Source organism: Camelus bactrianus, chromosome 27 (genome assembly GCF_048773025.1).
Source record: "Camelus bactrianus isolate YW-2024 breed Bactrian camel chromosome 27, ASM4877302v1, whole genome shotgun sequence".
NCBI lineage: Eukaryota > Metazoa > Chordata > Mammalia > Artiodactyla > Camelidae > Camelus > Camelus bactrianus.
The window spans coordinates 15073823-15098660 of NC_133565.1; the positions used below are offsets into that span (position 1 = coordinate 15073823).

At 48.2% G+C, this 24838-nt stretch overlaps 1 protein-coding gene across 2 annotated transcripts in view; it reads left to right on the forward strand.

Moving 5' to 3' along the window:
- The window catches only part of PCSK6 (proprotein convertase subtilisin/kexin type 6), a 167875-nt gene that overhangs the window by 35450 nt on the left and 107587 nt on the right, over nt 1–24838 (forward strand). For both annotated transcript variants that reach the window (XM_074354218.1, XM_074354219.1), the window contains exons 2-6: nt 2886–2990; nt 15576–15686; nt 16185–16328; nt 17739–17815; nt 20660–20748. In XM_074354218.1, the coding sequence (XP_074210319.1) occupies nt 2886–2990; nt 15576–15686; nt 16185–16328; nt 17739–17815; nt 20660–20748 (526 nt within the window). The remainder of the gene's footprint in view (nt 1–2885; nt 2991–15575; nt 15687–16184; nt 16329–17738; nt 17816–20659; nt 20749–24838) is intronic.

Sequence of the window (24838 nt, forward strand, 5' to 3'; positions counted from 1 at the left end):
ACTTTGGGGGTCACGTCAATCCAGGCTGCAGACAGGTCAGGGCCTGTCACCGCGTCTGGAGTCCCTCCCGAAGGCCTAGGCCCTTCCTCCCACCTTTCCTTTCTTTTCTTATCCTCACAGCGGCCCCAGCCTCAGCAACCCTTTATGTCCTCGCCCTGAATCTGACTGTCTGATCTGTGTTTGCCTGACTCTCCAATCTTTGGTGGCGGGGAAGAGGGTGGCTGGCTGCTCCCCACGCCCTCAGCCCCACCCTGTGAGCACCCACAGGGTGGTGGAGGCTCACGGAGTCTCAGAGGGACTCAGATTTCTGAGCAGCCAGTGACCCGGCTCTCTCCTCTTTTCTCCTGAGTCAGACTCCAGCTTCTTCTGCAGCTGCCTGGGGAGAGCAGGAGAGTGGACCTGACTGCGGTCCCCTTCTCCTCTGCATCAGGAGTGGCCCTCCCCAGACCCTTAGCCTCCATGCTGGGCTGGATATATGTCTCCAAACAGGGTGGCAGTGGCCACTGCTGACCTGGGGGCCAGTTTGTCTGGTTAGCACTGTGGGAATTGTCTGTTCATCCCTTGAATTGCTCGAAGAGAAGGGCTACATTGGTTCAGACCCTCTGAGCCATTGCTAAGGATAGGGTTGGATGGGGGCAGAGGCAGGGGGTCGAATGGCCTTGGGGCTGGCCTTTGAAGAGAGGCTTGGCTGCCTCTGGCCTGGCTTGGCTGCCCTAAGGCCTATTGCAGCTCTGAATGGCTTCCAGGGGCACTTTGGGGTCAGCAGCTCTGCTATGAATCCATCTCTGCCAGCCAATTTGATTCATTTCTCCGTTTCTCCATGTCCCCGAGCAGGAATTGACTTGAATGCCCAGAGTGAAAAGACCGAAAGCTGTGAAATATCCCCAGGGATGGTGGCAGCTTATAAGCAAACATGCTAATTAAATATTGCTGTAAGTGAAGGCACTGTTACCGCTTCTGTTTCTAAATCCCAGCTCTAGCTACAGGAGGTGCCCTTGGACAAACGGAACAATTAACTTTGCTGAAAATGGGAGCAAGGTGACTGTCTGCTGTAGGAGGAGAAATACAAGTGCTTTTGCTCAAAGGAGGCCAGAAATAATGAGGTTGATGATGGTGGAAAAATACCTTGCGGTAGAAAGTGAACTGAGAGTCATGATTGCAGAAAACCACTTATAGGGCACCCCCTACCTGCCGGGCTGTCTACTAGCTCTTCATATATGTGCATAAATAAAATAGTCTTGGGGCAGCCCTTCAGGGTAGTGGTTACTGTTCTCACATGGAAACTAAGACTCAGAGAGCATCTTCAGCCTGGGTCATCCAGCAGGAAGATTGAGCTGGGATGTATCCCAGACCGAGTGAAGGGATGGAGGAACCTTGGAGAGGAGCCATGGGGAGAACCCCAGCCCCCCAGTACCAGCCAGAGTTTGTTGCATATCCACTAGGTTCTAGGCATTGAACTAGGCACCATACAGGTGATACCTGTTAACCCTCACGACTGTCACAGTATTTGGTGTTCTGTGGTTGTAAGCAACAGAAACACACTGGAGCAAGCGTAAGTGAACAAGAAGGATGGATGGGCATCTCCTGAAACTCAAGAACAGAGGGCAGCCAGACTGCCAGGACTTCTGGAAAGGAGGGCTGAAGGATGTAGTAAAGAGAACTCTCTCTGTAGACACCTGCTTTATCTTCTTGTGGAAAGATATGGAAATGACCACTTAGAATATCCACACCCCTCCAGGTCTCTGCCTGGGCCGATCAACTCTGTTGGGGTCAAAATGGTCACAGACGGAACGTCTGTGAGTGGGAAGGGGGTGCAGCAGAAGGGTGCAGTGTACTGGGTGGGTGTTAGTCCTACTGAACTCCATGGGGTGAGTGGTTTTATCCCCATTTTACATGTAAGGACCTGAGATCTGTAGGAGGTAATCTTGCCCAAGATCACATGGTCATTGGCAGTGAGGGGAGTGGGAAGGGTGTGAACCCAGGCTCACAGTCACCACCTGTCTGCTCGAGAGATCACTGAGTCTGAAACTCATCCGTCAGTCAGAGGCTGGAACAGAAACCAGGATGGTGTCGCCTGAGAAGGGCAGTTGGAGAGTCTGTCTTGTATTCAGTCCATCTTGCTTTAGAAAGCTTTCAAGGAAGGAGACCAGCGAGCTGTTTTCAGTAACCAGTGAATGTTAGAACAAGCAGCAGGCCTTCTGAGAGCAGTGTCCAGATGCCCTAGGGTCGTGGGTGCTGCAGGGAGGGTCAGCCCATCCAAGGGCCACATTCTTCCCTTCCCTGCGGCCCCTCCAGCCCTCAGGCTGAAATCTGTCCTGACAAACAACCCCTGGCAGAAAACCAGACACCCTGGGGGCTCAAGTGTTCGCAGCTGACCTTTGCACAATCCTCAAGCAGATGCAGCCGCGTGTTTTCCTTGGCTCTCTTCTTGAGAGGGACGTTCATTCTTGGATATTCCAGTTTACCCATGGGGTGGAAAGGATGGAGTTTGTTTACACATAAATATTTCAGTGTAGACCTGACTTGACACTCACTTAGCTACTTCAGGGATGCTTGACCCTGGATGAACATTCATTCATGTCTAAAACACTTGGCCAAGATAACACAAGCTTTAAATGAGATGAACTCACCACATGCTTTGGGGTGGGGGAGTGTGCTCCCTGTGAAGCATTACCTAGTGGTGTTTATCCAGAAAGGGGGTATCTCAGTTAATCTTCATACTCTCAAATGTGACCTCTGTGCCGGGATCGGAGTGGGACAGCGCAGTGGGGGGCATGTTTCCCCGGGGAACAGGGCGAGCCTCTTGGAGAAAGGGGAGATTTTTGTGGGATGCAGGATTATGTAAGACTGTTTTAACTGAGAATATCCTGCTTCTTGTTTTGCAGATTGGGAACCTGGAAGATTACTACCATTTTTACCATAGCAAAACCTTTAAGAGATCGACTTTGGGTAGCAGGGGCCCTCACACCTTCCTCAGGATGGACCCCCAGGTACGGATCTCTGCTCTGTGCACACGATGCTTTCTTGGAGCCCCTGAAGTGCTGTTTGCTTATTGCTTTGATCTGTGGTTCTAAAAATGGCCAAGTCTGGATTTTAATGTGATTCTAGATCACCATTAGTTTTCCCTATCCACTTTGAATAAACCAAAACCGACGTGTAGCTACGTATCAGACCAGCTAAAGGCTCCAAATATTTGGGTCCCTTAGGAGACTTGAGAGTTTAAATTCCTTAAAAAAATTTTTTTTTACTGAAGTATAGTCAGTTTACAATGTTGTGTCAATTTCTGGTGTATGGCATAATAATACATATAATAGTTCAGTCATGTTTATACATACATGTATTCATTTTCATATTCTTTTTTCATTATAGGTTACTACAAGGTGTTGAATATAGTTCCCTGTGCTGTACAATATAAGCTTTTTGTTTATCTATTTTATATATAGTTGTTATTATCTGCAAATCTCGAACCCCCAATTTAGACCTTTCCACACCCTTTCCTCTTTACCCCACCAGTAACCGTAAGTTTGTTTTCTATGCCTGTGAGTCTGTTTCTGTTTTGTAAATACATTCATTTGTCTTTTCTTTAAATTCAACATGAGTGATATCATACAGTATTTTTCTTTCTCCGTCTGACTTTCTTCACTTAGAATAACGATCTCCAGATCCATTCATGTTGCTGAAATAAATGGCATTATTTCATTCATTTTTATGGCTGAGTAGTATTCCATTGTGTAAATATATCACAATTTCTTTATCCAGTTATCTGTCGATGGATCACCTTCTCTTAAAAGCAATGTGCTGAGTGTTGGTTTGGGCTCCCAAGCTGGCGTGTGTTGTTACCATGTCAGCTGTCTCTAGCGAACACTGATCACCAGAGTTCCCATGGAGAAATCAGTCTTGGTGTTGTCCCAAGCCACCCCACTGACAACCATGGCTCTTTTGGGGTTGACTGAGCTGAGGGTGGTGAGAGAGATGGTTTATCCCTGGGCACTGTACCTGAAACACCCTTCTCCAGGGCATCGCTCTGTGGTGTTCTGATTCCAAGCACATGAGGAAGTGGTCCCATGGAACACATTCCTGCAGTTGGGGTGTGAGAAGGTGGACATGTAGTACCTGTATTTCTGAATTCTTTTTATAGGTGGGTGGAAGGATGGATAGATGGAAGGGTGGATGGGTGGACAGATAGAAGGAGACAGATATAAAGCATTATGCTAATCCCATTCTCCCTTCTTGGCAGGAAAAGGAATTTCATGTTTATCAAGGGATTACTATGTACTTGGGCACTTTATCTGGGGGGGGCGGTAATTAGGTTTATTTATTTATTTTTAATGGAGATACTGGGAATTGAAGCCAGGACCTCGTGCATTCTAAGTACACACTCTACCCCTGAGCTGTACCCACCCACCCCCCTTGCGTGGGCACGTTAACATGAATTATACGGGGCTATGATTATACCTGTGTGTGCTTGCACCATGGAGCTGGGAGGGATGGTTTTCAAGGAGGCTGGTGCATGTTGTTGCTCTAGAAGCAAAGCCAGATGGTCGTAGCTCATTCCCACAGAACCACTGAGGCCACTGGAGATGAGTGAGCAGACCCGATGCGGGTCTCCCTGCACAGCTGAGTGCAAGGGATTCTCTGTGCAGAGTGCACAGACCGTTCACCAAAGAGACATGAGTTCTGTGTGGCTGGAGGAGGGGCTGAGGTCCTCAGTGGTCCACCACCACCGTCAAAGTGTGGAGACGTTTCTAGGCTTGCAAGGAAGTTGCTGCCGGGCCCCTCCACAATTTTGCGTTGAGCAAGCAGTTACCTGTCTTATGAGGTCAGAGGTCTCTGGAGTCCTTAAATTGTTCCCACAGAGGTAGTTACAGCAAGGGGCCTGTTGTTGGCATTGGGGAGCCCCAGTCCCCCCGCACGGCATGTGCTGAGAAGATAATGGGATGATGGGTTCCTTGGTCCCGTTTCCCTAGGGACTTCTGAGGATTAAGCTGTTTCTCAGCGGTTAGAACTGCCTCACAGTTGAAACAGGAGACTCAGCCTGTGTTTTGTGGACATCCACTTCTTTTGTGTGACTAAATTTTAAAACTTTTAAAGATACTCCACTCAGCTGCTCTCCCCTTCCTTCCAAAACATTAATTAATTGTGCATCTGCTGAGTGTGACGCAGAGATGCCCACCCAGCGGGTCTCTGCCCCGGGTGAGCCCCCAGCAGGTGTGAGATCATATGCGGGAGGTGGCGGAGGGGGATTCGGGGCGGGCCCCAGACGGCCTCCTCTGCAGCATCTGAGATGATGGGCTTCCTCATCTTCCGTGCGTTCAAAGGACTCCATCCAGTTCGGGTCTACGGGCCAAATATTCCCAGTAATCAGTTATGTCCTTGAAGGAGCGAGGAAGAGGCAGAGACTTATTCAGCAAAGGCTATGGCAGTTAAGTTTTTTTTCAAATCAAAATCCCTTTTATTCAGAGCTTCTTAATAAGCTCCTGGCAGGACTGCTATGGAAGCATCCTGCCAACAAAGAAGAAAGAGAGAAAAGGTAAACAGCCCGCAGACTCCAGCCCTGCCTGCAACTCCCACGTGATTGGCTGACCCGTTCTCACAGTCCTAATTGTCTAGCCCCAGGGACAGCATACAGACGTCGGAGCCAGTGATGAATTCAGAATGCCTCTGTTTAAATCAGTCTAGTTTTAATGCAAACCAAATCAATGAGCTGTCAGTCTGACTAATATTTCCTCTACCTAGTCCTGCCGATGAAATATTGGGCAAAATTAGCTCTTTCACGGAAGTGTTGAGTGTTATCTTCTCTGGCAGGGCACCGGCACGCCGTCTCACATGAGCCTAGCGTTTCTGGGACCTTAGTGATCGGAGAGTCGTGTGATGAATATTATTAAGAAAGGGAAAAGATGAGTTCATGTGAGTCAGAAACATTGGAATGCCGTCCGCGTTGTGTTTTGAATGAACAAACTGGAAATGAATGTTGCGGGGCTCGGGGTAAAGTTCAGTCGGAGGCAGATGGTATTTTATTTTAATTAGCTCCAGTCCTTATTGTCTACAATTGCTTTGATAAGTGATGGAATTTACCACCCAGCCCCACTTCGCCTGAGTGCACATTGGTTAAAACAAAACGGAACAGCGCCCTTGCAGGAGGGAAGATCTAAGGCTGCGTTAGTCATACACGCACCTCTTTTCTTTAATTTGAGCATCTCTGCTCAGGGATCCTGTACCAGATTCATGCATTCATTTTCCTTACAGTCTTGATCACCTTGTTTTTTTGTTTGTTTGTTTTTTTGGTGGGGGAGGTAATTAGGTTTGTTTGTTTGTTTGTTTGTTTGTTTATTGGAGGTACTGGGGATTGAACCCAGGACCTCTTGCACCTAAGCATGCGCTCTACCCCCGAGCTGTACCCTTCCCCCTTGACTTGATGTGTTTAACCCCCTTTGAAAAGGGCCCTTTTGCTCAAAGTGCTTCGTTGACCAGCCCTCTCCTCTGGAGGACAGCCCAACTGTTCTCAGGGTGCTGGGTCCCTCCCTGGGCTCTTCCAAGGGCTGTCATTTAAGCAAACTGAAAGCATTTGTTTTTAACTTGTTCTTTCGCCAAAAGTCTGGAGGAGGGTGGACATTACAGAAGCGTCGGCCAATAGCTGCGATTGCTCGCAAATTTTCTTAAAATGACGCGTTCTGATTGTGTTCCAAGCTGGCTTAGAGTTCGACATTGCTGTCTGCGTCTTCCAGCCCTTACATTTTAGAGTGATGACTCTGGTCCAGCCCTTCCTCTTCCCTCAGTGCTCGGCCAGACTAATGACGGAAAACAGAGGATGAAGATGTTATTAGGGGGGCCCTCACTGGCTCCTTCCCGGGCGATGGGAGGCTTCAGTCTGCTGCTTTGTTTCGGTGCTTTCACACTCAGAAGCTGGAAAATGATTTCCAGGACCGGAGTAGGCATTCTGTTTTGGAGGCTGGGACTTTGCCCCCAGAGTTTAATCAAAGCTCAGGTTTCTTTCCAGCAGTGATGCAACGTTTAAGCAGATCTTTCCATTAACCACAGATGGAATTTTATCTGTCAGTTTTGTGTGCTTGAGCCATTCAGAGTGCAAATAAACAAAAAGTTCCTGGCAAATGCAGGCACATAGACAGTAAGTGACCACATTGATCTTGGGGTTGATGAACTGTGGGATGGGCTGAGGGTAGGGGCCTGGTGGATTTACCCACGTGGGAACAGGAGAGATCTCCAGCACAACCCAGCTGGGTCTGGTGGAATGGCTACTATGAGTTGGTAAAAAGTTAGAATTTTAAAATAAACTTTAAGAGATGGTGCTTTATTGTTTCACAGTTACCACTCGACAGTCCCACATAGATCCTCAAAGACGTCTCAGAGTCAACCCATCCTGACTATAATTTGAAAAGATACATGCACCCCAATGTTCATAGCAGCACTATTTACAATAGCCAAGTCATGGAAACAACCTAAATGTCCATCAACAGATGAGTGGATAAAGAAGCTGTGGTATATTTATACAATGGAATACTACTCAGCCATAAAAATGAAATAATGCCATTTACAGCAACATAGATAGACCTGGAGATTGTCATTCTAAGTAAAGTAAGCCAGAAAGAGAAAGAAAACTACCATATGATACACTTATATGTGGAATCAAAAAAAAGAGACACAAATGGACTCATTTACAAATTAGAAACAGACTCATAGACATAGAAAACAAACTTACGGTTACCAGAAGGGAGAGGGGATGGAAAGGGATAAATTGGGAGTTAGAGATTTGCAGATACTAACTATTGTATGTAAAATAGATAAACAACAAGTTTCTTCTGTACAGGACAGGGAACTCTATTCAATATCTTGTAGTAACCTCTAATGAAAAAGAATATGAAAAGGAATATATGTATGTGTATGTAGGACTGAAATGTGATGCTGTACACCAGACATTGACACATTGTAAACTGACTATACTTCAATTTAAAAAAAATTGTACAACCGCCTGGGGAAGAAAAAGAATTCTAAAGCAAACAAAGAGCAATAATAAAATTAAAAAAAAAAAATAAACCCAACCCAGAGCCGACTGACCACCCTTGATTGCACCTCTGTCTCAGAGAGGCAACCTCCCTCCTCCACCCTGTTCCACTACCTGTGCAGCTCCGCCCCCTTGTCCTGCCTCCCCACCTGCACCCCAGCCCCAGGCCACACTCCTCTGTTCTGGATGCTGCACTGCCCTTCTTAGTGATCTACTATGGGCATTCTCGCCCAATACCAGTCCACTCCCCACCGTCCTCAGGGATCCTAGGAGACATTCCTATAATGATGCCACTGCCCCTTGGAACGTCCTGCCAGGGCCCTCCTTGGTCTGACCTCCCTGGGGACCCTGGACCCCAGCCATGCTGGCCTTTAGCATCCTCATCTGATGACATCTCCTCTTTCCCCCTGCACAGCCTTTGCACAGACTGCCTTCCCCCCGTATCTCTCTCCCCTAACTTCCGGTTCTAGCACGTCCATCCCTACCACAGGGATGCTCTTCCCAGCAGTAGTATGTCCACATTCCTGATTTGTGAGGTCCCCCCTTAGCAGCTGTCTTTCCCACCGGACTCTAGGAGCTGAGGGATCAAGTCTGTTTATATGGTATTTAAAAATTATTTTATAATTGTTATTTTTTTAAGCAGGGAGGTAATTAGGTTTGTCTATTTATTTATTTAATGGAGGTGCTGGGGATTGAACCCAGGACCTTGTGCATGCTTAGCACAGTGCTCAGCCACTGGGCTATACCCTCCCTCCGGGACGAGGGTTTCTAAATGGCCTCTACATCCTTAGCTCCATCTTGGAGCAAAGACCCTGGAGTCTCCTGCCAGGATGTACCAGTTCCTGCTGACTTCCTGGGACTTCCGGAGCTTCACGGGGTCCCGCTGAGCAGTCAAGGGCTTTAGGCAGTGCCTGGGCAGATGGTAGCTTTGGATGGAGCTCGAGGGTCTCTCATGCTCTCTCTGGTGACACTGGCTCACAAAGGAGGCTTCAAAACAATTCCCTTGGTCGCTTGTCAAATCCAGGACCAGTGTGCCGGGCACCTTCTGGGCCAGCAGCATGCCCAGGGCCCATGAGGAAGGGGACGTGGTAGAGGCTGCCAGAGACACACTTGCCCAAAGGACAGTCGGACGATTTTACAGCTTGGCGTCACTGAGAACCCATGGCCTCTGAGGCCGGTGACTGGGATCCTGCTTATGTCTGTGACCTCTTTCTAAGCATCTTTTAGGTTCACCTTGTCTTATCCGCAGAGCTACATCCTGCAGGTGCCTCGTTGTAATCTGACTTCTCAAGGAGCAAGCTAGGGGAGGCGTTGCCTTCCAGAGGAAAGGGTTGCTGTTCACGTAATCTTGAGGTTGTGAAGCCTTCATGACTAGAATGTTTAGCAGGAGACATACAGAAAACGGATGAAATGAAATCGATCAGAGTGCAGTTCCCCCTTCAAAATATGAGTTTGAAGAATTCAAGCCATTTTACGCAGGCTGATACAGCTTTGCCGGGAGGGACGGTTTGTGTGCGGCTTTTGGCAAACGTTGCTCTTGCCCCAGATCACTGATGGTGGGTCATCTGCAACAAGCCAACAGATCATCTTGTAGTCCCTAAGACCCACTCCCATTTTCTCCTCCAAAGTGTTTTAAAAAGTCTGTCTGTGGTTTTTACAACATATTTGTCACCTGAAGGGTATTCACTGAACGTCATGCCTTCGTTCAGGGAGCTTTAGGGACCTCCCACTGTACGCCCAGCATCACCTGCACACGGAAATACAGTGGTGAGCAAAACGGCCCACATGGCGTGTCCAGACAGGCCGGCGGGGAGCAGAGGGTCATCAGACCAACACGGACACACCCAGGCACAGCTGCGGCCGGTGCTGGACCAACCAGGTCAGGGCAAGCCCCCGGCTCCCGGCCCCCAGCCCCCAGCAGAGACACACCTAACTTTGTGTTTGTCCAGGATCCATTCTCAATTTGCCTTTTCATGAAGAGAGAGGATAATACTTGAGTCCAGCAAATCTTAGTCGAGCAAGTCCCTGTCACAGGGCAGGTGTTGGGTGAGAGCTGGAGAGACCAGGGTGACTGAGATGCAGCCCTCTCTCTGTGCGGAAGGTGAGCTTCTGAATGGATACCATCCATGTCCTGGGGTGAAGGCAGTGTCACTGTGCAGGTGTCTGCAGCCTGGAGGTCGGAGAAGGTTCCAGACCGGGGTGGGTGACAGGGCAGCACCAGTAAGCTGGCCTGGTGAGCAGGGGAACAGGCGTCCCAGGCCCGTGGGTACCCTGAGAGCTCAGACCTGCAGGGACGGATGGGTTTTAGGGCCGCTGAGTTGGGAGGAGAATCAGGAGGATGAGAAGGACCTGGGTGGGGGGCAGCTTTAATTTGAGGGGACCACGAGGAGGGGAGTCCAGGGCCCAGTGACGTGCAGGGCACGTGGTCAGGGTGAGTGATGGGCCTGTATGGGTGGGGCTTTGAGCTGGGGCTGGCACCAGAGGGCACACCAGGATGACTGTTCCTTTTGTTTTTTTTTTAATTCTATTTATTTATTTATTATTTTGGGGGAGGTAGTTAGGTTTATTTATTTATTTTAATGGAGGTACTGGGGATTGAACCCAGGATCGCATGCATGCTAAGCATGTGCTCTATCACTGAGCTAAACCCTCCCCCTGATTTTTAAAACATCAGTAAAGAGCTGCTGCCTTGAGACCCCTCCCTGCCTGGTGCACCTCCCTGCAGCCTCCGCCAACGGGGCCCCTCCTCGTGGGTCCTGTCCGCTCCAGTCACCGGCGACAGTGGGAAACCTGCCGAGGCGGGTGACTTCAGGTCCTCCTTTAGGAGGACAGCCTCATGGAGCCTCAAATATTTAAAATCATCCTGGGTTCAGCCCCCAGTACCTCCATTAACATAAATAAACAAACAAACAAATCTAATTCCCCCCTTCCTCCACAAAAAAAAAAAAAAAAATACAACTCTGATCTAGCCCATGATTGAAACCTGTGGGTTAGTCTCCTAGGGCTTGTCCTGAAAAATGACAGCAAACTAGGGGGACTTAAAACAACGGGAATTTACTGTCTCACAGTCCTGGAGTCCAGGAGTCCAGGAGTCTGAACCCAAGTGCCGGCTGGGCCCGGGTCCCTCTGAAGTTCCTGGGGGAGCATCCTTCCTCTCCTCTGCCGGTGTCCGGTGGTCCCAGGTGTCCTGGGCTTCTGGAATCTCTTCCTTCACAAGGTCTCCTCCTCCTCCTGCTGTGTCTCCAGCTTCCCGCTGCCTGTCTTTTAGTGAGGACACTTCTCATGGGATTTGGGACGCACCCAAGTGATCTGGGGTGACCTCATCTCGAGGTCCTAAATTTAATTACACCGGCAAAGACCCTGTTTCCACACTCACCGGTGCCGGGTGAACATACTTTTGGAGAGGCCCCCAGTCAAAACCAAAGCAGCGTGCCGTAGAATGGGCAGGGACTTTCTTGTGGGCGAGGCTTCCCCTTCCTTTGATCCAGTGATCTGAGGGCTGTGAGGACCAGTGGGTTCTCTTCATGAGAAGGCAGGGGACACTCCGTGACGGTCCGGCTCTTACCATGCACCCTGAGCCACAAAATGTATTTTAATTCGCCCCAGGCCCACTCATTTGCAGGCTTGCTTGGGTGTAGGACTTACCTCCCGGGTGTGCAGTCATGGCCTTGAAAGGTGGGCAGTGTGTCCTGCCATCTGTTCCCTGCCTTTTTCTACAGGAGAGAGTCTGAGCATCTCCCATGGACGTTCTGAGGGGTCTGGGGAGTAGATCGTGAGTCAAACTTCATGTAAAGTGGCAGGTAAACTGCCAGCAAAATACTCTGATTTCTCTTGGGTACCAGCCCGCTTGGGAGAGGAGGAATGCTTCTAATCCCACAAAAGATCATAACTTGCTTTTCCTCATGAAGGTAACCGCAGGGAGAGTATCGCAGGCAGGCCCCCCTCCCAGCCTGGACTCTCAGCATAAAAACCAGCTCACCATTTGCTCTGCTTGGCGGAAGCATTCGCTCTGTGCATGACATGTCCATGGGGACCCGAGACTGTGTGTTCCTGTGGCATCACTGGGGGGAGGGTATAGCTCAGTGGTAGAGCACATGACTAGCGTGCATGAAGTCCTGGGTTCAATCCCCAATACCTCCATTAAAAGCAAATTAGTAAATAAATCTAAAAAAAATGGCATCACTGTTGACAAGTGAGGTACCCCTCACCAGGACAGGTGCACCTGCTATTTGATGGGGGAGCTAAAGTTTCAGGCACTCAGCTTTGGGTCAGTGGCCCCTCTGACCTTCCTGGAGAGGCTCTGGTTCCCACCTGAGGGGTGTCTGGAGCTGAGCTCTGTGTCTAGGCTGGAGGTGCAAGAGAGGGCACCTCAGACCTGGATGGGAACTGGAGGTGTTCATGCTTCCATTCCCAGAGCCTGGTGCCGGACACACCCTAAGACCCCAGGCAGCTTTGTTGAACGAGCAGCTGGATACGGGACCACAGGGGCCCAACTATCCAGGGGAATCAGGGAAAATCTGGAACATGGCAGGAGGATGGAATCCAGGCCCCCTGTACTTTCCTGGAGTTGGGTGAGGAGCAGGGCAGGGACTGGACCCCGGAGAAAGAAGTGGGAAGCAGGCCCTGAGCACATGACCATCAGTTGAGGCAGCCCCTGGCTGTGATGTCACCCGTGATTCCATCTCCAGAGGGTTGGGGGCCTGGAAGACCCTAGGCTGGGCGAATGATTCATTATATTCAGTTCCATTAGCCTGATGGTACCTGGGTGGCTGTCACAGCCTTACAGTGACCTGGCCCAGGGGGAGGGCCACCTATGAGACCATGAGAGAGGGAGGGCCCCCAACTGTGTCACAGACCCCATCCCAGCACAGCCCACCCCAGAACTGTGAGTTAACGCTGGGTTCTTACCTGGAGCCCAGCAACAGCTGGAGGCCAGGATGCCTTCACTCTCATCCCAGTGGGGGTTTGGGCTGTGACTCCTGGCAGCGTGCTTTCTGTCACCTGCCTGATTTGGGGGGGGTCCCCACTCGGGCTTGGAAGACGAGCGTTCACCTCGTCTGTGATGGGAGGTCAGCCTGGTGAGCACAGCAGTCGGAAGGCGCTGGATGTGGGTGGATGGGCTGGGAGGCAGCCAGGCCGGGTGGCGGGAGCATCCTGGGGGCTCCGAACTGTCAGTGGTACGTGCACCACTGTGTTTTATAACAGGGTGCTTAGTGGATTAGGGAAGGTGGTCTTAGCTATTGCACACCAAGCGAAAGCTTCCTGGTTCAGCAGTAATATATGGAAAATGCCATTAGAAGGTGTTTTAGCAGAATGTCTCACTGGATCCTTTGATAAATTTTTTTAAATTTCTACTTTTTTGGAGGGGAAGTAATTAGGTTTATTTATTTAAAAAATTTTTTATATGTCTACTTTTTGGGGGGAGTAATTTTATTTATTTTTTAATTAAACTTTTTTTTATTTTACTTAAAAAAATTTACATATATATACTGTTCATTGTTTCTAAGAACAGTTTAGAGCTTTAGCTTTATAAACTTACATAGTATCAAAGGAATAAAGCCAACCACAAAATAAGAATCACCAGAACGCAGTAATCCAATCATAAAGGATGGTCAGATGTGCTTACACATGTTCAAGAAATCAGTCACCTAAGTTATAAATAATGAGTAGTTCATTTGTGTCCTTTTTTTTTAGATTCCACATATGAACGATATCATATGGCAATTTTCTTTCTCATTTATTTGTTCATTTTCCTAATGGAGGTACTGGGGATTGAACCTAAGACCTTGGGCATGCTAAGCACACACTCTACCACTGAGCTATGCCCTCCTGCCTTGGATAGTTTGATTTTGCATGAAAATATCCATCAGTGGCTGTTATCAGTTCTCTGGGGTCACCTCCACTGCCCCCACCCTGGAGGGTCCCATCCCCCCTCCGCATCCCCCTTCCCTGCCCTTTGCCTCCTGTCTGCCTCCTCAGAGCCTGCCTCATACTCTGGGTTGCCTGGTGGGAGCCCCTGACTAGAGCACACACTTCTGTGAGCAGGGCCTGGGCACCCTCCTCCTGCCTGTCTCAGCCCCAGTGCAGAGCTGTGCCTCAGTGGGAGTGGTACTGAGTCGGGGTGACCGTAACAGCAGGACCAAGAAAATGTTTCTGTTCAGGGTATGGGACTTGTCTTCCCCATGACCTTTTATAAAATATTTATTTTATTAATTTTTCATTTTGTTTTTGTTTTGGGGGTAGATAATTAGGTTTATTTATTTACTTATTTATTTTAATAGAAGTAGGTGCTGGGGAATTGAACCTAGGACCTCGTGGATGCTAAGCATGCACTTTGCCACTGAGCTATTCCCTCTTCCCAACCTCATGACCTTTTTTAAATCTTTTTTTTAAAAACTGAAGTATAGTCAGTTACAATGTGTCAATTTCTGGTGTATAGCATAATGTCCCGGTCATGCATATGTACACACATATTCGTTTTCATATTCTTTTTCATTAAAGGTAATTATAAGATATTGAGTATCGTTCCCTGTGCTATACAGAAGAAATTTGCTTTTTTAATCTATTTTTATATATAGTAGTTAACATTTGCAAATCTCATACTCCCCCATGACCTTTAAAAAGTGAAAAAACTCTTCCACTTTGAAAAATGCTTACACACCCACAGCCACACAGACACACATGCACACCGTGATAATACAGCCGTGTGCCAGGCACTGACATGCGCCTTATATATACCAAGTTCATTTGCTAGTGTGCCCTGACAGCAAGCCATGATGATGCCTGCTATACAGACGGGCAGACAGGCCAGGGAGGCTGACTGACGGCTCTAAGTCACACTCTGGTGAGTGTGCAGCTAGGTTTTGAATCCAGGCAGCCAGGCTCCTGGATTCCTGCTCTTAAATAATGTTTGTTCTACCTCTCAAACTTTTCCCCTTTGTTGTGAAGGCAGGTCATATGGATTGAAAGAAATTTATAAAACCTTGAAAATAATTTAGAAATTTTAAATGAACAGTAATGTTACTGTCAAGGAGCTGCTGCTGTTAGCCGTTTGCTGTATTCCTTTCTAGTTTTTCTCTGGACATGTTCTGGTACCACGTTTCCAGTAGCTGCTAAAAATTCCAGTATATGGATTTTCATACTTTACGTAGTCATATCCTCACCATAAAATATTTCATCTCAGCCTTCCAATAACCGTTTGACCAATTTCTCTCCTCTCTTCACTTGTATTTGTCCCTCGCATGGGTTTCCTTTTAATTAGAGTCAAGGGTCACCAGAGAGTTTATTGGCAGCTTCACAAGATTTTTTTTTTAGTAGAATGATTTCAGAATCTCTGAGGGTGGTACTCATTCCTCCCCTACAGACACAGACTGCTTCTCACCTTTCAAATACGGTCACTTGGAAGTGAAAACGGTTCCTTGGAACTTACCATCCAAGACATCTAAGGCGACACAGGTATTCATGGAGAAGGACACGTGTGGCCCCTACGAAGAGGCCACGTGAAATCAGGCGATCGTTGTTAAAACACAGAGTAACCGCCTTTCTCCCCTGGCAGGTGAAATGGCTCCAACAGCAGGAAGTTAAACGCAGGGTGAAGAGACAGGTGCGAAGTGATCCCCAAGCCCTTTATTTCAACGACCCTATTTGGTCCAACATGTGGTACATGGTGAGTAGGGCATGAGCCTCTGTCCCTAAGCATTCTCAGTGCTGGGGTCCTAAGACGGGTTAATCTCCTGTACCAAGCTGAATTCTCACGACAGCTCTGAACAGACACTTCATTTGAGTATAAAACCCCCACTTTCTTGCTGTGCGGTCCCAGGTTTCTTGTGAGTTTTTTTAAATGATATGAAAAGCCTGGGGGAGGGGCTGTCTGAGTAGGGGAGCAGAGGATGCACACTGTAGTGCTAACCATTCGGTGCAAGGAGTCCTCAGACCAAGACCCCTGGGGGGAGGTGACTCCGAGGAAGATGACAGACAGGTCGTGGGGGACAGAAGAAGTGGGAGCCCTCCACATCGACTCTCCTGGAAATGGGTGGTGGAGAGGGGGCCCTGCTCTGTCTCCTGTTCGCTTGCAAGCATGGGAGCGCCCTGGCTGGGTTCACAGGTCTGTCCGTCTGTGTCAGGGGTGTCCCTGCTGGGGCCTTCATGTCTCCTGTGCCTGCAGCATTGTGGCGACAAGAACAGTCGCTGCCGGTCGGAAATGAATGTCCAGGCGGCGTGGAAGCGGGGCTACACGGGGAAGAACGTGGTGGTCACCATCCTGGATGATGGTATAGAGAGGAATCACCCCGACCTGGCCCCCAATTACGTAAGTCTGGCCTCGGGACTGATGGGCAGAGATACAGCCATGCTGATCGGTAAACAAGGGCAGATTTAAAAACCAGTGAGGTGCCTGGTCCCCTGTTAGATTGGACAGTACAGACAACCGCACTGCGGGGGCTTCTGAAACCAGCCTCCCCCACTGTCCCGGCACCAAGGGTCTCACAGAGGGATTTGCCCACATGTTAGAGGATTCACACATACTAATGGGAATGGGTCCTAAGAAACTCAGAAATGCATGCTTGAGGAGTTCATCAGGTCAACATTAGCAACATGAAAATGGGCAGGTTTGTGGGGAGGGTATAGCTCAGTGGTAGAGCATGTGCTTAGCATGCATGAGGTCCTGGGTTCAATCCCCAGTACCTCCAGTAAATAAATAAACAAATAAACCTAATTACCCCCTCAAATCAAAGTTTTTTAAAAAATGGCAAGTTCAGACTTGGACTCTGGACCCAAAGTGCCTGGGTTCCTACTGGGTTCCTATCCTGTTTCTGTGACTTATCGACTCTGAGACCTTGGGCAAGTGACTTAACTTCTCTGTGCCTCAGTGTCACCATCTGTAAAATGGGGTTAGTAATATGACTACTATCTCCTAAGGTTATTATGAGGATTAAATGGCTTCATAAATGTAAAAAAGAGAGCCTGGCACTTGGTAAATATGATAAATGCTTTCAATATTCTGAGAAACCTAGGTGCCTAACTTTGGTGAAGTCCATCATCTCTAGTCTGTTTGACAGACAATCATGCAGCCCTTAAAGGTGACAGTTTTGAAATCAGCCATCTAGAGAGCTTATATAACATGTCTGAAAAGGAGGGTAGGAAATTCTATGAATACTATGATTATAAGCATGTAAACAAAAACGTACATATTAAAACTAGAAGATGAAGGACATTCTGACACCGGCTACCACGTGGATGAACCTTAAAGACACAGAAAATGTCACAAAAGGACAAACACTCTGATTTCTATGAGTTCCCTAGAGCAGTTGAATTCATCGAGACAGAAAGTGGTTGCCAGGCGCTGGGCTGCAGGGACGGGGAGTGAGTGCTGAATGGGGGCAGTTTTGCAAGATAAAAAGGGTTGTGGGGATGGATGGTGGTGATGGCTGCACAACAGTGTGGACGCCCCTAAAGCGATTGAACTGTGTGCTTAAAAATGCTTAGGGTGGTAAATTTTATGTGTATATTATCACAGAAAATACATATATAAGATGATCATCAGGGTAAGAGAGTACCTAATGTGTGTTTTTTTGTTTCTAATCAGAACGTAAAAATAAGTTAAAGCAGGGGTAAAAATAATTTAAAACAGCAAATAATAATATTGATAAATATTTATCAGTATTTAAAAATAATGATAAGCTGTGCTGTTTCCGTTCGGTCACGAGGATTTTTTCCTTAGGATTCCTACGCCAGCTATGACGTCAATGGAAACGATTACGACCCGTCTCCTCGCTATGATGCCAGCAATGAGAATAAGTATGTTGCTCTGACAGCTTGTCACGTTGTCCCTTGGCTCCTTCCTGCCTCCCATCCCCTCCCCCTGCAGAGTCGCTGTTGACCTGGCCCACAGTCGGGCCCCTGGAAAGTGATGGGGCTGCCTGGCTGTGGGGGGCTCACCCGGGACCCGGCCCTGCACAGCCCTTCAGGCATAAGGCAGCCTCTGTGGGTTTGGCCTCCTCCTGGGGGTGTCACCGAGGCGGGTCCACCAGCCACGGATGTGTGAGCAGCATGGTTCCTCTGTGCCGCGTTGTCGGAATATTTTAAAAGAATAACCCTCATAAACACAAAGGCTAGATCTAATAGTCTGACAAGCTGTGTGTGTGTGTTCAGTCACCCCTCTGATTGGTTATCAGCAGGCAGGCAGTGCTGTAAAATGTAGGAATTTTAAAGTTTGTGGTTTGGAATTAGAGGCTTTGGCTTTGAATCCACGCTCCCCTGGCTAGAGCTTCAGTGAGCTTTGACTAGGAACGTAACTTCTTTTTTCACACTCAGTTTTTTAAATTTCTCAAGTCAGGATAATTACTTTCCTCTCAATGGGTTTTGTGGAAAGTAAAAATTAAATGTTGCACTCATGCTTAGCATGGTACCATCAATAAATAGGTTTTGTTGTTAAGAAAAGAGAAAGGGTAGCCCTTAACTCTAGCGGTCGCCATGGCCAGCCAGCTGTGTTAAGAAGCATTTTGGTCTGTTGGGGCACACCGGTCACCTGCCTGAGCCTTTGTGACTCTGTGTGTGACCTTCTGAGGGAGGTGGGGGTGATGTTGGCTAAACCTGGACTCAAATCTCAGCTCTACTGGTCCTGGCTGCGCGGCTGGCTCTGTGCATGTGGGGTGACCTTGTCGAGTCTCTGTGTCTTAGAGACCTTTCTGCGGCCTGATGCTATGGGAGAGGTGAGATGACAGGTGATGGACACCCGCTGTGGGTGTTCAGTCAATGATGGTTTTTATCATCTCTTTGCCGATGAAAGCAGTGGAGTCTGGAGAGATCTGGTGACTTGCAGGCTGTAAACTGCAGCTCTGGGTTTGGAGCTCCATGTCCCAAGCCTGGTCCTGGGGCTTTGTTCCCTGTGTCCTGCTGGTCCTTTTTCTGTCAGTCCACCCGGGCCCCCAGCTCCTCCCACACTTCCAAAAATGTTTACAGGAAAAGAACAAAAACCCTTTCTTTCTTCCTCACTGTTGACATGATGCCTGCCAAGGTGTGTCTCTCTCCACAGTATTTCAGTTTTCGGTTGATTTGATTCTGAGGCTCAAATACTGGTGCCCACGGGGTGTGGTGCATGGGTCTCGGCCGGCCATGTGGTCCACACACACAACAGACAGCAGGGCCCGCTGGGCGCCTGCGGAGGCCCAGCCTTGGGGCTGCTCTCCTAGTTCGGCAGCAAGCATCCTGGGGTGCAGGCGCCCCTTCCTCAGCCCTGAGTCCAGGGCAGGGAGGAATCCTGCAGACAGCAGCTGGCAGCAACCCACAAAGGGCAGGATTGAATCCGAGTGGGACATTAGGCTCAGGGCTTGTGAAAGCCCCTGCCCTGGGGCTGCAAGCGGTCCAGACAGACCTAGGGCTATTTTTAAAGGTGGTTTTAAATTGGAATCAGGGGGAAGGTATAGCTCAGTGGTAGAGTGCATGCTTAGCATGCATGAGGTCCTAGGTTCAATCCCCAGTACCTCCATTAAAAATGAATAAGTAAAATAGTTAAATAATAAACCTAATTACCTCCTCCCTCCCCCCAATTTTTATTTTGAGTCAATGTTTCTAATCCCCCAGGGACTCTCTCAGACATGGGCTGTTTAAACCTGCCCACGTTTTGGCCTCTGCTGGAGGTATTGAACCAATGCAGCACGTTGAAAAATGGGGTCATGACTGAGGCTAAGCAGTTTGTTTTTCTGGAAGTCTCTTCCCAGTCCCTCCACTGCCCGTGAGTGTTCCATTGAGGGCAGTCTTCCTCTGCTCCTGCTTATGTGGCCATGGAAGGGGTGAGAGGGCTGCCCCGAGGTGGGAGGTACACAGGGGACCAGACTGAAGCACTCATCTGTGCTGTTCTTGACTTTTTAGGTGTGATTATAATGTTATATATAAATATATTTTATTGAAGTATAGTCAGTTACAATGTGTCAGTTTCTGGTGCACAGCACAATGTCCCAGTCATGCATATACATACATATAGTCCTTATTATATTCTTTTTCATGAAAGGTTATTACAAGATACTGAATATAGGAGTGAAGGATGTAGCTCAGTGGTAGAGCATGTTCTTGCCATGCACGAGGTCCTGGGTTCATTCCCCAGTACCTCTGCTAAATAAATAAATAAATACAGCTAATTACCTCCCCTCCACCCCCCAAAAAGAAAAAAGATACTGAATATAGTTCCCTGTGCCATATAGAAGAAATTTGGTTTTTTAAAATCTATTTTTATATATAGTGGTTATCATTTGCAAATCTCCAGAAGGAGAAAGAAAAGTATCATTTGTTCTTCCTTCGGGCTTGTCACCCAGGTGGGTGTCCATGCTGCACCTGGACATACCAAGCAAGGTGTCGTCATCACAGGGAAGCAGGGTGGGTGGGAGCCCCTCCCAACATGGGAGTGTGGCAAGAGACCTCCCTGTGTAGGGGAGCCGGCAGGACTGCCCAGGGCTGTGCAAAGCCCAACCTGATGCTCCCCCCTACCCCCTGGAGTGGGCGGTCAGAGGAAGGGTGGTGATGAGAGAGGGTGCAGGAACAGGGCTCAGGGATAATGGACTCTCCTTGCATAAGAACTCGGCGGTACCCTGAATCCACTAGGAGGCGCTGTCCTGAGTCCTGACTTGGTTTTCTCCTTTGCTTCAGACATGGTACTCGATGTGCAGGAGAGGTCGCAGCCTCGGCCAACAACTCTTACTGCATCGTGGGTGTGGCGTACAATGCCAAAATCGGAGGTAAGGTCCAGGAGCATGCAGCTGGGAGCTTTGGGCTGGGGCGGGGGAGCCGGAAGCATCCTTCTCTGCAGGTCTCAGCAGCTTCCCCTCCATTGGCCTTGGGGGTCAAGTCAGACCCCCTGGGCCTAGCCTCATGCTGGCCCGGCAGCCAGCACAGCGATGGGGCCTCAGGGGCAGAAGCATTACTCACTGCTTTGCCTGAAAAGACTTCGTGGGTCCTGCTAGTCTGGCTCCAGACTCACACCAACAAGCAGACCCCTCCTCCTCATGGACCACATGGGTCCCCTTCTGCTGCCCACCCTGTGTGGGCTCCCTGTCACTTTCCTCACAGGGTTTAGCATCCTTACTTGGGATTGAGGCCTTTCCTTCGGCTCCAGCTGCAGGCCCACTTCTGCCGCTGCCCTCCGGCTTTTAACCAGAGGACATTTGTCCTTGTGTCCTCCAGACATGCCTGGTCTCTCCTATTTATGACTGTGTTTATGCCTCTCCCCACCTGTCTTAAAAAAATATTCTTTTTTTTAAATGGAAGTACTGGGGATTGAACCCAGAACCTCGTACATGCTAAGCATGCACTCTACCACTGAGCTATTTCCCTCCCCCTCCCCCTCTCTATTCAGCTCAGTTCACCCTTGACTTATGGCCATTCACGCCCGCTGTGCTTCAAGGAGGACTCCCCAAATCCAGCTACTCCCCCTTACCCCGCTGTCTTTTTCACCTGGGAGGCCAGCCTTCCAGGTCCCTAGAAGGAGCACGGCCTGACCCTGGGTATCCCTGGTGACGTTGTTTGGTTTCTCCATTTGGGAGTCAAGCTTTCCTTGTTGGGTGGAGTTTTAGAACAAAGAGTCACGTGTCTTTCTCACCATCCCCCACCCCCAAACCTTAGGCCTGGCAGATTGACAACTCAAACTGGCAGACAGTCAGAGAATGGGCATGAATGGACCTCAGCATCCAGATAGCTTTGGGGCACTGCCGTCCTCACCCGGGGCCCTGGCTCTCTGTTTGGAGGTGGCCATACTCTCTCTGGTGGCCGGGCTGAGATGCCACCTTCTCAGGGCATGACCTTCTCTGCTGCTTTGCCTTTGAGGCGGTGCTGGACTCCCTCAGCTCCCCGGGGGGCGGATCTAGGTGGCGAAGTTGGGTCAGAGGTTCTCTGGATCACCCAGCCCTTGAGAAGCTTCTTTAGTTTTGCAAACAGGACCCCCAGCTTTTACCTAATTGGACTCTCTGCCTGCCCTTTTCCTTGGCAATCTTTGAAGTGGCTGGGATTTGTCATTCTGTGACAGTATTAACTACCAAGGGTGTGTCCTGCAGAACAGGTCAGGAGGCTGTCACTTGGCCTCACTCCTCTGTGGATGGTTCTTTTAGGTTGAGCTGTGTAAGTTCTCCTTGGAGCTTTTGATGAATGAAAACCCATGAGAAGTCTCCCTAGAGGACCTGGGTACCAATTCCATCCCCACCACCCACTGGCTGTGTGCCCTTGGACAATGAGTATAGCCTCTCTGTGCCTAGGTTCTGAAACCTTTCGGGGAAGAACAGCAGTAATGCAGCTGCCTCCTCAGATTTGTTGACATTAAGTCCAATGCCAAGTATGAAAGCAATGGCTCGGGGCTGAGTCTGCAGGGAGCCTCTGAGAAACTCCATCCCTCCTGCTGAAACTCTCAGAAGCAGAATAATAATGATTTGTGTTGCTTTGAGTGAGGGGTTGACCCCATCTTTGAGGTGATCTGAGCCTTGCTCTCCAAAGTCCCTAGACCAGCATCTTTGACATCGTCTAGGAGCTCTTAGAATCCCAGCCCCCTTTGCTGACCTACTGAGTCAGAATCTGCATTGTCACAAGATCCCCAGAGGGTGTGACAATAGCAGTTTGAGAAGTGCTGGTTTAGCGGCTCTGGAGTCAGATAGGTAGGTCACACCTCCACTGTGGCCTGTTAGTGAAGTAACAAAGACTAAGAACCTCCAGAGAAATGGATGATGAGTGTGGTGTGCGCTCCCTAGATGTGCTCTGCCCTCGTTGCGAAGTTGTGTACCCAAGTGTCCCAGATTCCAGGGAGAGCACCCCTCCTGCTGGGGCTGGGGAACAGGAATATTTTTTAATTAATACATTTAATATTTTGGAGCATCCCTGCATGTGTGACACTGTGCTAGCCACCAAGGGAAAGAATGAAGGGGTGGCAGGCACAATTTGGGACCTCCAGGAGCTCATGTCTTTAGGGTGAACAGTGCCGACACGGAAGACAGTACAGGACCAAGTACTGAAATGACAGGGCAGACAGGGAACCCCAGGAGGGGCAGGGTCAGTGCTCAGGGAGGGAAGAAGATGAAGGTGCAAAGTGACCTCGACAGGGGAGGGTGTGGCTGGGAGTGGAGGGAGCACTGAGGAAACAGTAGGATCTGCAGCGTGGAGCCTGCCGCACAGGGAGAGGAACACAGGGCAGGGCTGGGCGTGGAGAGACACGTGTGAGGTTGAGATGGGCATTGACTCAGGGAACCCATGACAGCCACGTCCCCAGAGTTGCTGTACAGCTTCAGGTGCTCCCCGCAGGCAGTCACGCCTTCTGCCCACCTCTCCATCCAAGCCCACCACAGACAGGCGAACTTCAGGCACCCCTAGTGTTGACTCCCTCTCCAAGTGCCGGCACACAGCAGGAATTTTTCTGAGATGTCCCTAGAGCTGACCATTAGCTGTACTTTTATGTCTTTTTAAAAAAACTGTTGCTCAGGAGATTAAAATGTATATCCTAACTTATTCCAGCCTATGTGGAATTAGTTATACCACTTTGTGAATAATATATGAACCTAAGGCAGACTATTTGATTTCATGCTCCCTGTCATCCTTTGTGCCGTTGTTTTTAATGTTTTACTTTTTATTTTATAACCTCGACTTGAAAACACTTATGAAATATACTTGCCTCCATATTTACCATTCTCGGTGCTTTCCCTTACTTTCTAGCTCTAGATTTCTATCTGGTTTCCATTTTTCTGCAGCCTGACAATTTCTTTTAGTATTTCTTGAAGTGCAGGTATGCTGTTGAGAAATCATCTCAGCTTTATCTGAAATTGATCTAAATTGCTTCTTCATCTTTTGAAAGAAGTTTTGCTGAACATAGAATTCTAGGGTGACAGGTTTTCTTTCAACCCTTTAAAGATGTTGTTCCATCATCTCCTGGCACCCATTGTTTCTGATGGTGAGTCCATTGTCATCCTTATTGGTGTTCACCTTCATGTAATGTGATTTGTTCCTCTGGCTACTTTTATAATTTTTCTTTTCTATCTGTACTTTAGTTGTGACTGTAATTTTCTTCATCTTTATTCAGCTTGGAGGTCTGCTGTGCTTTCTAGTGGATTGTTTTTTTCTTTTTCCCTAAATCAGATTTGAAGAAATGTCTGTCAATTCCTTAAATATGTTTTGCAGTCCTGTTTTCCCTCTCCTTTCTTTGGGCACCAATTAGAGGTGTTAGATTATTTGATCTTCTCACAGATTGAGACTGTGTTCATTTTTTAAAATACTTTTTTCTCTGCTTCAAATTTGATGATTTCTTTTGCATTGTCTTCAGGTTCACTAATCCTTTCTTTTGTTGTGTCAAATCTGTTGTTGATCCTATCCAATGAATTTTTGCCTCTTTCTTTCTTTCTTTCTTTCTTTCTTTCTTTCTTTCTTTCTTTCTTTCTTTCTTTCTTTCTTTCTTTCTTTCTTTCTTTCTTTCTTTTCTTTCTTTTCTTTTTCTTTCTTTCTTTCTTTCTTTCTTTCTTTCTTTCTTTCTTTCTTTCTTTCTTTCTTTCTTTCTTTCTTTCTCTCTTTCTCTCTTTCTCTCTTTCTCTCTTTCTCTCTCTCTTTCTTTCTCTCTTTCTTTTCCTTTTTCACTCAAATATTGTGCTTTTCTGTTCTATCATATCTATTTTGGCTCTTGCTCTCTCTCTTTTTACTGTTTCCAAATCTTTCCTGAGATTCCTCTTCTTTTCACCCATTATAACTATATTTTATTTTAGACTCTTTAACATATTTATGAGTTATTTTACAATTTTTTGTACTAATTCCAATAGCTAGGTCATTTGTGAGTATGTTTCTAATAACTCAGTTTTCTTTTTACAA